This window comes from Nicotiana sylvestris, chromosome 4 (genome assembly GCF_000393655.2).
Source record: "Nicotiana sylvestris chromosome 4, ASM39365v2, whole genome shotgun sequence".
Lineage (NCBI taxonomy): Eukaryota > Viridiplantae > Streptophyta > Magnoliopsida > Solanales > Solanaceae > Nicotiana > Nicotiana sylvestris.
Window position 1 is genome coordinate 10,557,109 of NC_091060.1, and position 15,620 is coordinate 10,572,728.

Sequence of the window (15,620 nt, forward strand, 5' to 3'; positions counted from 1 at the left end):
CTTCATCGTCTTCCAAGTCGTTGCCTTTGATAGCGTATGTATAGGAGGTCACATGCTCATTTGGATCCACAGTTCCATTATATTTTTGGAATATCGGCATACGAAACTTCTTCGGATTGGTTTTGGTGTCGCGCTCGGAGGGAAAGGCTTTTGGACAAATTTCTTGGAGTCCAGGCCCTTCAATATTGTAGGTGCTCCTGGGATTTGATCAACACAAGAATTATATGTCTCTACCTTCTTGTCGTGTGCCGCAATTTTCTTTTCACTAGATTCTACTCGTTTCATTAATGCCTCTAACATTTTCATTACTTCAGGACTGACACCGGACTCAGCTTCGCCCTGCCTTTTAGTGATCTGCTAATTTCTTTGAGTATTTTCCCTGGGCGGTTCGGGCTTAACTTTGTTGGGGGCGAGACTTTGGTTTTGCAGTTGCGCTATCGCCGCCTGCTGAGCCTGCAACATTTCGAAGATCAATCGTAGACTGACCCTGTCACATTCACCTTCGGGTGCTCTTTGAGCTATTGGTCGGGCTCCTCCGCGAACAATATTTTCGGGGTCAGTAGGAAGGCTGGCGCTGATGGCCACATGTGAGTTAGCATCAACTGGGTCTACGACTGAGACCCTATTGGGATCGCAAGGGCACCTCATTTCTAGGCACCAGATTGTTGTTTTCTCCATGATGGCCAAACCCATCCTCAACGTTCAAGTGAGCGGAATTAAAATTTGACATTTTTAAGCTGACCTGAAATTGAGACCTTAAAGAACAAGTGTAAAATAGAATGTGTTATGGAGATTTGTATCGAACCACCACTATTATACTTAGCCCCACGGTGTGCGCCAAATTGTTTACCCTTAAAATGGATAACAATTAAATTTATACGCGGTTTTAAGGATATGTGGATTGATTCAATACAAGTAATTGAGGATGTTAGATAATTGAATGGAAGATAAAACGAATAATCAAATCAATTGTAACGATATGGCCTAGTTGGAACTTGGGTTGGACAATAGTTTTACCCTCGATCGGACCCTCGGTTCGGAGCCAATAGAGAATGAACGACGGAAGGTAAAAAAACAATTTGGCTATAATTAGAAAGCAGTTAAAATGAAATTGTATTGCTTTGATATGCATATTACAATGTGTCCATTCAATAAAGACTACCCCCTTTATATAATAGGAGAGTTTCACCCCTATTACAATTCTAAGAAAGGTAAAAAGTTTTCTTTTTTGTTGTTCACTAATCCGCTACGGATACGGGCCGAGATCTGCGCCATGATATCCGGTGGGGTGCGGATATCGCGGCGCTCTGTTCTTCATGGGTAACCGTTATCGTGTCTTCCGGGGTCTCGAAGCTCGTTTCGGGATCAGAGAAGTAATGTCTTATCAAGCCCTGGGGCGACCACTCCGTTCAGACCTTAGTACGAGGCGTTCCAGCTTTGATTCCGACATCGTATAATCATTCCTTTGCTTCGTTTGACCCCGTATAGGTTACCTCTGGTTTTACCCGTATACAAAATTATTTAATAAGATGAGAGAAAAGACAAGGTAACTATGCGACCACACCAAATTGATCGTTATATGAAGTGGAATATTTTATGTAACGATGGATTTAATGATACGATACAATAAAATTTAAATAAAAAAATATATTAGTATTTAAAGTAACAATACGATACAATACAATATGTAATAATAATCCAAACAAGCTGTTAAGAACCATGTGGCTTTGTAAATTAATAATCTGGAGAATCCTAGGCAACGTCACAGCACGGTAGTACTAAAATATCCACATGAGTACATCTCTTTCGAATAAGACATTTGTAATAAGTTGGATTATTGACTGGAAATGGAGTTCTCTACCTACTTGATTTTTTCTTTTAAAATTGTTCGTTAATTAATTAATTAGATCTAATTCATGTGAACATATATATATATATTGTTCACGACCAGTGAAGCAATTTAGACCAATTAATTAGATAATGTTTACTCGCTGCTATTAGCTTACTATACAAGGGTAAAAAAGAAGTTATCAAGAAAAAATAATAGTTAAAAATAGTAACCTTCGGCTAGAATGTTTTATTTGATTTTTATCAGTTTGAAATAATAAATATTAAACTACCCACATCTGCTTCGTGCATGTGTGCTAATTTTATGTGTTGTTGACCCTATTTTATTTGCCTAGTTTTTAATGTAATATGCTTAGAAATGAATGACTCATCCTATTCAAAATTTGCTTCAGTCAAAATGGATTGGATTAAGACGGATAGGACTAACAAGATTAATGTTTTTTTTTTGGGATTTTTATATAAATAGCCGGTCTTATTCATTGTTTACTTTTTCTAGCCATATACATGGTTTATATATTTATCATACGTAATTATACACATATAATATATAACTTATGCATATATTATACCTCTATCTATTTTTAGTTTAAGCGATTGGGTGAACGGCTATTTGGGTTAATTCTTCATGTTTTTTCCCACATGCCGCAATGCTGATTGCAGAAAAACTGTTACCATTTCCATTATTGACAACATATGAAAGAAATTAAAAATTACTTGCACAAACTCATTAATCTACCCATCTCATATTGATAAACTAGAATTTAAATTGAGAATAGAAGGATGACCAAATACGAAATAAAGCATAAAAAAAGGAATTTCCGAGATTATATTAGTTCAACCAGTCTGAGGACCACGATATTTTCGTTTGGGTGGAGGTTCTGATCGTCGTGCATGTAGTGCTATTTTTCGATGTGTAATTATAAGTTTTCTATATTCCATTACATACACCCCTCCTTTTTCTGGTTCATGATCTTTCACAAACTTATGCTGTAGTTGTTTTGCGTTTTTTGGTTCATGTTTTGCTACCATTTTCTGGCCTTGTGCATTTTCCGGTTCATGATCTTGTCCTTGTGCAGCATTTCCTGGATCATCTATTACTACCACTACTTCTTGGGCTTGTGTAATTTCTGATTCCTCTATTTCCACTACTGGTCTTTGGCCATTCTCATTTTCTGGTTCAGACAATACTGAAGTAATATATACCCAAATCAGTTCACAATACAACGATAACAAGTTAGGATATACAGTGCGGAACCAAGATTTATATAAGGAGATTTAAAGAAGATACTAGAATGTCATAGTTGAGATTTAAATTTGTGACTAAAATCAACCTTTGAACCCTTTTTTCCTCGCGTTAAGGGGATTCAACATTTTATGTATAATCATCACTAATAAATCAACTACCGCTGCCTTTGGTTGGTGTGTGAATCATCATCACTCATAAATCAATAACAACAATAACAAATCTAGTGTAATCCTATTAGTCAGTTTGGAGAGACATATTTATAGCCTATTTTATGGGCACGTGAACCCATGGTCTCTTTGACAAACTAGATATTTATGTACATATTTGCTAGAATTGATTTAATATTATCTGATGGCACTCATATTCTAAAGAGGCTAAATGATATTCTTGGTTGAATGCATAAATTTTTACCTAGAGGAGCATGAATCAATTCTCACTTAATAATTTTTTTTCTCCTTTTTTTTTTAGTGATGCACCCATGTTATAAATATTCTAGATCCGTCTCTAAGACCTGGAGGTAGAGTGTACGCAAACCGTATCCCTACATTGTGAAAATAAAAAAACTATTTCCGATAAACCCTCGACTCAAGGAAAGAAGGAAAAAAAAAGCAGTAATAATTTTCATAATAAAATCCATAAAAACAAGATTATGGTCTTTCAACTCTTACCTTTGGCAGGTTTTCCACATGATATGAGGGATTCAAACAGAACTCTGATCCTGCTGCTCTTCATGTCTCTGCAGTGAAGTTAGCGCTTTTTTACACTGTATAGTAAATTTCCCAAGGCTCAATATGCTATATATAAGGAATATGTAACGGTAGAAATGTTCATTTATTATACTTCTTATTGTTATGGAGCATAAAAACAACGTGTTTTATGAAACGCGACAACGTGTAATATAATATTCACACTGAGTACATCTCTTCCGAATAAGACAATTCGAGTAAGTTGGCCTATTGTCTAGAAATGGAGTTCCCTACCTATTCCATTTTAAAATTGTTATTATTATTCAACTTAATTGGAGTTCAATTATTCTTGCTACACTGTACTCCTCTGATTATTGACCAGTCTTTCAATAGGACGGGTCCATGTGAATTTAGAATTTTTAAAATATGAGTGCACTATTAAAAAAAAATATTAGGTGGAAATTAATCTTTATTTTTTTGGGTAAATAACCAGTACTCAATTAAATGCATCATTCAATTTTTGTAAAGTATAAGGGCCAACAGATAATATTATATATATATATATATATATATATATATATATATATATATATACTTTAGGGAAAAAATCATGAGTTCATGAGTTCACGTACCTTATAAAATGTCTAATTAATTCATCTTTTGGGCACGTGTACATATTGTCATGTGACTCTGTTAGAATGGAATCATATGATTTTCGATAGAAGTTATTGCTCTAAACTCTAATGTGTGGTCTTTTTTTTAATGTGTTAGGCATTATTTCATTGAGACATGAGACTCCAATTCGGATTGATTTCTACTCGCACCAGATTTAGACCCACCCCAATTTTTTGGACCAAACCTGATCTTCAATTCATGAGAGTGATGTTCCATTAAAGTTAATCATGTGCTTCGAGAGAACAATTGTTTCTCAAAACTCTAAATTATTAGTATCTATTGTGCTTGTTACGAACATTGATAGTCGCTCTCAAAATAATAGCCGAAAATATATATATGCATTCTTTGTGTTATATACAAAAATTATACAAATTTTATACACTTTTTCAACTATCAAATATAAATAATTTTCGGCATTGGCTAAAAGAGAAAAAAGCCCTTAGATATTCCTTTTGCCACATTATCATTGAAATTAAAAATTAAGGCCCCCTTTGTCCACAATTTTTTTTTCTTTTTTTTCAAATGATTTTTTCTAAAATGTGTTTGTCCATGAAAATGTGCAAGTTTTTGGAAATTTTTCGAAAATGAGTTTTTCAAAAACAAAAATCACTTTTTTCGAGGAAGGTTTTGTGGAGATGTTTGGAAGTTAGAGGTGTACCTATTGCCTACATTAGGTTGATTAAGGACATGTATGATGGAGCAAAGATCCGAGTGAGGACAGTGGGTGGGGACTCATACCATTTTCCGGTTATGATGGAGTTGTATCAGGTGTCGGCACTTAGCCCTTTTTTATTTGTTCTGGCGATGGACGTACTGACGTGCCACATCCAATGGGAGGTGTCGTGGTGCATGCTATTTGCAGATGATATTGTATTGATTGACGAGACGCGAGACGGTGTGAACGCGCAATTAGAGGTATGGAGGTAGACCCTGGAGTCTAAAGGTTTTAAGTTGAGCAGGACCAAGACAGAATATTTGAAGTGTAAATTTAGTGGCGAGACTTCAGGAGGGGAAGGAGAGGTGAGGCTGGACTCACAGATCATCACTACGAGAGGAAGTTTTAAGTACCTTGGGTCTATTATTCAGGGGGATGAGGAGATTGATGAAGATGTCACGCATCGTATCGGGGCGGGATGGATGAAATGGAGACTCGCTTCCGGTGTTCTGTGTGACAAGAAGGTGCCACTGAAACTTAAAGGTAAGTTCTACAAAGTGGTGGTCAAGCCAATGATGTTGTATGGGGCTTAGTCTTGGCCAGTTAAGATCGCTCATGTCCAGAAGATGGAGATAGCAGAGATGAGGATGTTGAGATGGATGTGTGAGCACACTAGGTTAGATAGGATCAGAAATGAGGTTATTCACGACAAGGTGGGTGTGGCTCCTATTGAGGGTAAGATGCGGGAAGCGCGGCTTAGGTGGTTTGGTCATATGAGGAGAAGGAGGAGCACAGACACCCGGTGAGGAGGTGTGAGCGGTTGACATTGGAGGGCCTAAGGAGAGGTAGAGGTAGGCCAAAGAAGAGGTGATGAGAGGTGATTAGGCAAGACATGACGCAGCTTCAGTTGACCGAGGACATGACCCTTGATAGGAAGGTATAGAGGTCGAGGATTAGTGTAGTAGAGTAGGTAGTCTAGAGTGTTTATAACAGTAGTATTGGCACGCAATCTCGCTTTTTGTTGGTAATAGGTTATGACTAACCATTGTTTTCTTTCATTGTTGATCACCTTACTATCTTGTTGTTTTTATTCTACTTTTATATGGCTTTTTGGTACTGTCTCTTCTTGTCTATATTTTCATTAATGTGGTGCTCATGCTTTCTTGAGCCGAGGATCTATTGGAAACAGTCTCTCTATCCTCACAAAGTAGGGGTAAGGTCTGCGTACACACTACCCTCCTCAGATCCCACGGTGTTGATAATACTGGGTATGTTGTTGTTGTTGTTGTAAAAGTTAATCTTTCAAATTTTTCATAATTTTTTTCCCACTCACAAAACAGCAACATTGTTTCTAGTGAAATACATATCCAAACATAATTTTAAATTTCATAAACCATTTTTCAACTTAACTCCAAATACTATTTTTATTTCAAAAATTACAATTTTTATGTCCTAACGCCTACTAAATTTCACTCACCAACGACCAAGCTGATTGCTGAAGCACACAAATTTACTATAGTTTTTTTTGTTGACAACTTATGAAAGAAATTAAAAATCAACTCATTCACATCATCAGATTGATAAACCGCTACTAAAATAAGAAAGGAGAAGGATGACCAAAATACAAATTTTTTGCAAAAATAAAATTTGTCAACCATTTTTTCCAACCAATTAAACACCACCTTAAAAATTTATTCAAATTAACATCAATGGAATATAATTTCCAAGGATTGTATTAGTTTAATCAGTCTTAGGAATAGGAGCCATTGGTGGTGATCTATTTTCATTTTCTGCTTCTTCTTTATCTTTTTCTACTAACTCTGGCCCTTTTGCATTTTCTTCTGCTTCCCCTATTATTACTTCAGGTGCTTTCCCTTGAATATTTTCTGGTTCTTCTGCCACAGGTAGCCCTTGTCCTTGGCCATTTCCTGGTTCTAACAAAGTTGAAGACATAAAAAACAAAAATTAGCTATGAAATTCATTGCTAGTCTGTCGCTAAATCAGTCATAGCTAACATGAGTTTAATGACGAAAATATGCTATTAATAATGGAATTCGTCTGACACTAATTCCTGTTTTTTTATCTGTAGTACCAAAATCATTTCCAAAATAATTTTCATAATAAATTTTTGCATTACTAAAAATGATTTTTTTAATTTTACGCCATGAAATGAAGTTGACCTATAGATAAGATCATATAAGCTACTTCATCTGTCTCAAATTATTAATCATGTTTCTCTTTTATACGCCCTTTAAGAAACATTAATTAGGAGAGATTTTAAACTATTTTGTAGTTATTTATGTCTTAAGTTATGATCTCTCTTTATTGAATATTTACTCTATTTATGTATTGTCTCTTTTTTCAAGAACAATTACTATTAAGGATAAAATAGAAAAAATATAATTTATTTTGTCCTAAATTTTTAAAATAATAAATAATTTGAGACAAAGGGAGTATGGAAATAAAATAAATGACCTGTTATGATAGATTAAATTGTATTATTAGTACATTTTCATAAGTAAACCTTTCAAAATAACATAAAGTTTCTATAATTAATGAAAATTATGAAAAGGGAATGAAGCATTTCTAGACAAGATATGTACTTCCTCCGTTCATTTTTACTTGTCCATTATACTAAAAATAGATTTTTACTTTTATTTGTCCATTATACTAAATCAAGAAAAAGATAATCTTTTTTTTTGTTTTACCCTTATCATTAACTACTTATTTCCTAATTCATTTATCAAGACATTTGGAAATGCAATTATTATTATGAGTAAAATTTTAAAATATATATTTTATTTTATTTTTCATAAAGAGAGTGCAAAGTAAAAAATGAACAACTAAAAGTGAACGAAGAAGAGTAATTTTCAAATCATACCTTTAGCAGGTTTTCCACATGAAATGAGGGATTCAAATAGACCTCGAATCTTGTTCTTCATACTTACATTGGAATTAGCCATCTTTCTTTTCTAGACAATGTATATTGTTTCCTAAGGCTCATAGAAGCTTTATAGGATATTGATTAATTGCTAAAAGGTTCACTAATTACTTCTCAGTATAATAGTGCTTAATTAATTAAGAATCTTCTAATTTTTTGAATTATTAGTTTCAATAACGTGATAGCCTGTTAGTACTAAGTATTCACATAATTACATCTGTCTTTCCGATATGACAGTTGGATTATTGATTGAAATGGAGCATCCTGCCTAATCGATTTTTTTCTATTATTGTTCAAATTATATTGGATATTATTCACGTGAATAGATATTGTTGTCTACCAATGATGCAATATTTAGACCAATTTATTGGACTATGTTACTCGGTATTACTGGCTTGTTGCAAGGGGAAAACAAAGTTACAAAGAAAAAAAAAATGATAGTTTGAACGAAAATTAACCTCTGCAAATAAGCAGTTAAATGACACTTGTTCACAAAGGGTACAAAATCTTTTTATTAAAAATAATTCTGGTACCTTTTCATTTTAAAATAATTCTTTAAATAAATACTCCAATATACAAACTATAATGATAAAATATATTAGTCCACCAAACTATATAGAGATCAGGTCCTCTATGAGTTTCTACTGAGAATGCTAATAAAACAGTAAGCAAATAAGACAGAGTGTTTTTACGTGAAAAAATCCCTGCTCAAGAGGATAAAAAAACCACGACCTACACTAGTAGGATTTCAACTTCACTATGAGCAACTTTAGATTACAACCTATGCAATCTAGGAATTAAACTCTTAATCCCTCACTAACTTGTAATCACCTATTACAAGCCACTTTGCAATACACCTATTACAAAGACTTGAACTCATGACTAACTCTAATCATGACACAAACACTAGGGGTTTATGGTTTTGCAAGAGGTTCCTAAGTAACACTTCTAGATAAGCAAAGTAGGAATTTCAATGAAGAACAATTACAAAGTTACAACTCAACTAAGGGCATACAAAATACTAGCTCTAGGAACTGGTCTGTAGTAGTGTTAAACTTTGTTTTGATACACTTGAGAATTGAATGCTTGAATGTCAGATGCTTGAATGCTTGAATGAATTCTCACATGTTCAAGTGATATTTTGTTGTAATGTTTTGTGTTAATACAACATGGATGACATCACTTGATTGATGTAATCACTTGGTAGGTCAAATGAGAAGTGAATGCAGAACTGTGCTGCACTATTTCTGTGTACAGTGCAGGCAGTCACTTTCCAGCTGTAGACAGTTGACTTCGTACTGCTATCAGGGTAACACAAGGGTATCATGTCCCTGTGTTGATTCTCTATCTTCTGAGGTTGTAGCAGTTCACATCAGCTGGAATCCGTTGATTTGAGTTGTCTACCAAGTGTGTTAGGTTCCTTATCTGGTTCTTTGACAGTAAGTTTGTTAGATCATCAAAACATAAAGCTAAGGCATTGTAAACCCATCAATTTTCCCCTTTTTGATGATGACAAACTTAGAAATTGATAACATATGTTTAGAGCAAAATTAACCAGATGAAGCAACAGGAACCTCACAAGTTCCCCCTTACTTTATGCTTCCCCCTTAATCAAATCCCTGTTTCAATTATATCCTTATTTCAATTATACTTCCTCTTTTTGGCATCATTAAAAATACACAAGCAAACAATCAGCATAAAGAGTCTAACCTAGCTAACTTGTGCCACATATGTGCACACAACATGATAGAAAAGAGAAACAGAGAAGCATAAGCATTAAACTTCAAAAGAGGATAGTTTTTATAAAACATATGCCTTTGCTATATAGCAAAGTCAGAGATTGGACTGTTATCAGCGGGAGCAATACAAGTACATCACATCCATACCACAAAAAGAAACAAAAGCAACTGCCAAAGTTATCAAAACAAAAATATAATAATCCAAAAACTGGTCACTGAAGGGTTGCTTAAGGGACACTAGGAGGAGAGGGCTTGGAGGCTGTAGCAAGGGTGTTGAGAACTAGATCTATTCAGGCATTCGCCGACATTTGCTCGCTGAGCAGTTTCTACTTCAAGTTCTCCACTTGTTGCCTAAGATCAACATTTTTTTTTGTCAGACGAGCTATCTCCTCAGTTGACCCTGGGGCCCCTTGGGCCTACTGACTCTCCAGTATGGCATTCATTGCCTTCAACTTTTGAATCTCCTCCATAGTACTGTTTTGAGCATTGATGAGCTGAGAGATTGTCGAAGTGCTGCCTACCCCTCCATTCTTTTTAATACATTCACATTGCTCCAAAGTAGTTTATGAGAATGTTTGCTTCTTGGTCCCTACTTTAGACTGTCCCAAGGGCACTTTGAAGAACTTGAAGACGTGCGTGAGAAGAAATCCATATGGAAGACCGTGGTTTCCATCCTTGAAAGTTGCCATATTCTGCATGTGCTCAATCATGATGGCAGGCAAGTTTATAGCTTTAAACCCATCCAGTGCTTCCATCAGATACAAGTCAGACTTGGAAGTAATAGGCCTTCTCTCAGCACGGGGTAAAAGAATCTTGTTTATCAACTCAAATAACAGCTGATAAACGGGAAGCAAAGCTTTCTTGTGGACTCGTTCCCCCCGCTGGACTACGCCTTCTTTCACAATAACATTCCTAAAATTCGACCCACACACATTCTTGACCGAGGACATACCATCAGTAGGGACCTTAAGTATATCCCCACGCAAAGCAACATCCAACACAATATCAACTCCATTGACCAAAGCACAAATGCGATCAGTTTCAACAGGAAAGAGGTCTGCATAGAAACTTTGGACCTCATCCTCATAGAATTTAGGCACATCCACCTTGAATAGATGGCCCAACTGTTGATACTCGACCATATCTATTATTTGTCTCATTCCGGCCATTTCAGAGATTTCTGGGTCAAAAGTGCGACCGTACATAACCTTTTGGTACCTCAGTCGTTCCCTAGCATACATACTCTTACGCTTCACTCTCTTAGCAGAATTAGGTTCTCTTACAGTTTCCACTTTTCTTTTCCCAGAATTTACACTCAATTTTCCCTTTCCACTTGACTTTAATAAAACATCCTCATCAGACAAGGACTGTTCATCCACTACTTGTTTCAATTTCTCACCACTTTTCACTAACTTTGAACTTGGCGTTGCAACACCTTTCTCTGAAGCAGATTGCTTCTTCTTCTGAGACCTTTTAACCAAGTAACTGGGTTCTTCTATTGCTTTCTCATCCACTTCCACCTAGGAATATTCTTGTCACATACCACTTCTCCATTTTTTCACCAGCCTTTTCTTTTTCTTACTACTCCTTTTTCTCTTTTGCAAGGCAGATTCAAAAGCCTCCTTTGCTTGCAAACTAGTAGTAGGTCACTTAGGAGAAGGCTGAGGAGTGGTTACTGCCCTTCTCTTGGCAATGAACGCATATAGAGCAACATTATCTTGATCTTCTTTATCACGGAACCTCATACCAGGAGCCAAAATTTCCAAAAGCTCAACAACAAAGTATAGAGAGGGAGAAGCACTGAAACTGACATGGGAAGAGGATCCTTGACCTGTTTCCTCATGAGAGGGGTCATGTCCTTCAAGAGGGGTCCCAGTAGTTTCTGATGGTGCAGAGTTTTCAAACAGTACCACAACTTCTTCTTCCATTAACTACTATGCCTCTTTCCTCTAAGACTCAGGCATACCAAAGATCACTCCATACATTATTCCATCAGCATATATGGCTAATATATTTTCTATGGTCTCTTTCTCTAGAGACTCCATGGTTACCACAAACTCAGAAGCAGGAACAACTGTAGACTGATCAATACTAACCTTTGAGACCTTTGCAACCTACGGAACTTTACTCTGTTCTCCACCTTTGCTTTGTTCAGTGAGAATCTCAGGGGATAAAGATGAAGCACTATCGGGTTTTGGGGTTTCTGAGTCCTCAACATTTGAAGGTAGAGAGAGGGATGAGAGAGTGACAGGAGAAATAGAGGGTGTAAGAGAATCAGGTTTGGGAGTGTCCTCTGCTGTGGTGGTTGAAAAGGGGATGATAAGAGGTGTTTCACTAGAGTCGGAAGAATCAAAGGCTTTCTCTAGGGTTTTTTCGACTAAGGAGGGAATTATTAGTTGATCTTCAGCCATGGCAGAGATGAAATTCGAGAGTTTTGGAAATGGACCAAAGAGAAGGATATGATCGTTCAAGAAAAAGAGAGGGTTTTAATGGGAGAAGAGATAATTATGAGGGAGAGAGAGAAGTCGGTTCTAAAACGGCGGTAGTTTTGTGGGGAGTTGCAACATTTCAGAGGGAGATAAAGGGATTTGAATGAAAAGACGTGACATATAGGGTCTGAAAAGGTTGATAACATGGCACTCGACTTTTTGTATCCTTTTAAGATATGTATGAAAAAGCACAAAACTACTAACCTATGGTACAAGAACCATGTTCTTGACATGTCTTTGAAAATTTCAATCCTCTTTTACCACCCATGTAGTGCATATACAACTTCTATAATCACCATGCGTGTCTACCTTCAATGGTATTAAAGTGAGTTAGATTTGGTCGGAAAATACTTTAGCTAATGTTACCTGAAAGTGACTTTCATAGCCAACTGATGGGAATCAGGTTTTCAATTAGGCTTTATTAGCCCCAGCTCCAGCCTATTTCTCTCAAAATGTTCTCTGCTTAGTGCTTTGGTGAAGATGCCCTGCAATTTGGTCTTCTGTACTGCAAAATTCATATAGATAAGTCCTTTTTCCATATTGTCTCTCTGATGTCTCACATCAATGTGCTTGGTTCTTTTGTGTTGAACCAGGTTCTTGGCCATGTTGAGTGCACTGTGTTGTCACATAGAAGAGGCACATAGTCAGTGTACATACCAAAATCTTCCAATTGCTATTTGATTCATAAGAGCTAAGCGCTAAGCACAACAGGAAGCGCAACAACATATTCTGCTTCAGCTGTTGAAAGAGCCACTAAGTTTTGCTTCCTTGTGCCCCATGAGATAAGACATGATCCTAAAACTGAGCCATTCCAGAAGTACCTTTCTGTCCACAGATAACATGTATAATCAACATCAGTATACCCAATAAGATTAAAATTGTCACCTGAAGGGTAGCACAGGACCAGATCCTGTGTTCCCTTAAGATATCTCAAAATTCTTGGCAGCCTTCAGATGAGATTTCTTGGGATTTGACTGAAACCTTGTGCATAGCCCTACACTAAAGACAATATCAGATATGCTAGCAGTGACGTAGAGAAGAGACCCAATAATGCATCTATAAATGGTTTGATTTACAGCAGATCCAGATTCATCCATGTCCAGTCGAGTAGAAGTGGCAATGTGAGTGTCAATCACTTTTGATGCTTCCATATCAAACCTTTTCAGGAGCTGCTTGATATACTTCTGCTGGTTGATGAATGTACCATTTGTGGACTTCTTCACTTGAGTACCCAAGAAGAAATTCAACTCATCCATTATGCGCATTTCAAACTCACTTCTAATGAGTTTTGCAAATTCTTCACATAGTGAATCAGCTGTTGCCCCAAAAATGATATCATCAAAATATACTTGGATGATGAGCAGGTTCCTCCCTTATTTCTTCAGGAACAAGGTGTTGTCAATTTTTCCTCTGGTAAAAATATTTTCTAAGAGGAACTTTGACAATCTTTCATACCAAGCTCGAGGAGCATGCTTGAAGCCATACAATACCTTGTCCAATTTAACCACATATTTAGGGTGTTCATGACATTCAAAGCCTGGAGGTTGCTTTATATAGACTTTTTCCTTAAGTAATCCATTTAGAAATGCATTTTTGACATCCATTTGGAATAGAGTAAATTCCATATGTGATGCAAAGGCAATGAGGATTCTGATAGCTTCCATGCGAGCAACCGGAGCAAAAGTCTCATCATAATCAATTCCTTCCTCCTGATTGTAACCTTGAACCACTAGCCTAGACTTGTTCCTTGTAGTGTTTCAATGTTCATCAAGCTTATTCCTGAATACCCACCTAGTTCCTATGATGGTTCTATCTGAGGGTCTAGGTACTAGGTTTCATATATTGTTCCTTTCGAACTGATGCAACTCATCCTGTATAGCTGTAATCCAGTCTACATCCTTTAAGACTTCCTAGATGTTTTTGGGTTCTATTTGGGAAAGAAAGGCTGAGAAGGCAAGCGAATTTCTGGCTTTTGATATGGTTTATACTCCTGAATCTAGAGGGGTAATCATGTTGTTAAGAGGATGGGAGATTTTGTGTTTCCAGTTGGGCACTTGAGCCTCATTTGTAGAGGATCTGGGTAAGTCTGACTGGTTCCCTTGCATTCTTCTCTCAGCTACCTGTGGAGTACTTTGAACTGCATCAACCACTCTTTCTTCAGCTTCAGTGGTTATAATTGTGGTACCTGGTGTCGCGCCCCCTTTTCCTTGCGGAATCGGGTTTATGACATTTGGGAGGACAACTCGTTCCCTTTCGGGAATTGGGTTTGAATTGAAGAGTCACCACCTAATGATTAAAGTGCATTAGGATACTAGAAGGGGTTTGTTTTGAGTAACCAGAGATTGGGTAAGGGCTTGAAATTATCCCAAGGGGAAGGTGTTAGGCACCCCTCAGGATCCACTAGTGTGGTTCCCGACCAAACTATTGTTGTGACCTAAATGCACATAGGAAAATAAAGGCTTCAGATAAGAGGAGATTTTCACGTAATGGTTGCGAATAAACAAAAGTAAGAAAAAGGAAAAAAAGAGTTGATTTTCTTGAAAGAAACGGGTTAAAAAGATTTAAAAGAAACAAAGAAAACAAAGGAAAGGGGGGGGGGGTCCTAGGTTTATTAATAATATGGATCACCCCACACAACATCCGATAATCACTCATCAGTGAGGGGCTACACGTGATGTTATTGCGTGGTCATCATATCCATATCTACCCTTTCCCACCCCGTTAAGGTATTAAAGCATGGAATGATCTCGTTTACTTATTGCATGCTATTACTCGCCCCAATCCTATTAGCCTCGGAGGTACTTGGGACTACTAATCCTAAAGGGAGGAGGTATTGGGCTTATTTGTGGTTTAAAAAGGTAAAATACTAAGGCGACAAACAAAAAACATATAGCAAGTTTGGGGAAGCATATAAACAAATAAAAAGGCTCAAACAGACCTCCTTTAAACCAAAGAAAGAACATAATGTAGCATGACTTGCATGTACTGTTTAAGGTCTGATTAAAACTTAAAGGGTCGAGGCAGACTGATTTATTACATAGTTCAGATAAGAAGCCCGAATCAAGCCTGCTTGCTTGTTGTAGCTGATAAAAAGTCTGATTCAGTTTATAAGTTTACCCTATAGCTTGCCTAAGTGCTGGATGAAGACCTATAGACATGATATCTACTGATTCCAAAAACAATGAAGTAAACATGAATACATACTAGTTTAAGAAAAATCATATGTTATTAAAGAAAGGCGAGTTTTAGCAAAAGAGCATGTGTCACTGTTACTAGTTTTAGACTTAAAAGTGAATGAAACGATTCAGACTTGATTAATAGCTCCTATAGGCATGCTTTCT

The 15,620-nt window shown here is 36.6% G+C and overlaps 1 protein-coding gene and 1 long non-coding RNA gene across 2 annotated transcripts; both read right to left on the reverse strand.

Moving 5' to 3' along the window:
* Positions 1-2,502: 2,502 nt before the first annotated feature.
* LOC104213978 (uncharacterized) lies at positions 2,503-3,866 on the reverse strand. The gene is made up of 2 exons (XR_011406500.1): positions 3,763-3,866; positions 2,503-3,035 (listed from the first exon to the last, which is right to left on the reverse strand). It is a non-coding gene; the product is annotated as an uncharacterized lncRNA (long non-coding RNA).
* Positions 3,867-12,970: 9,104 nt separating this feature from the next.
* On the reverse strand, positions 12,971-13,535 carry LOC104213985 (uncharacterized mitochondrial protein AtMg00810-like). Its single transcript, XM_009763570.2, has 2 exons — positions 13,261-13,535; positions 12,971-13,100 (listed from the first exon to the last, which is right to left on the reverse strand). Exons 1-2 carry the CDS (start codon positions 13,533-13,535, stop codon positions 12,971-12,973), a joined length of 405 nt encoding a protein of 134 aa, XP_009761872.2.
* Positions 13,536-15,620: the final 2,085 nt, after the last annotated feature.

Bases quoted from the DNA above. Each gene is read 5' to 3' on its own strand.
- LOC104213985 (XM_009763570.2), bottom strand. From the start codon at position 13,535: ATGGATGAGTTGAATTTCTTCTTGGGTACTCAAGTGAAGAAGTCCACA. The intron at 13,101-13,260 runs GTTTCAGTCAAA...GTGGACAGAAAG, and splicing joins AGTGTAGGGCTATGCACAAG to GTACTTCTGGAATGGCTCAG.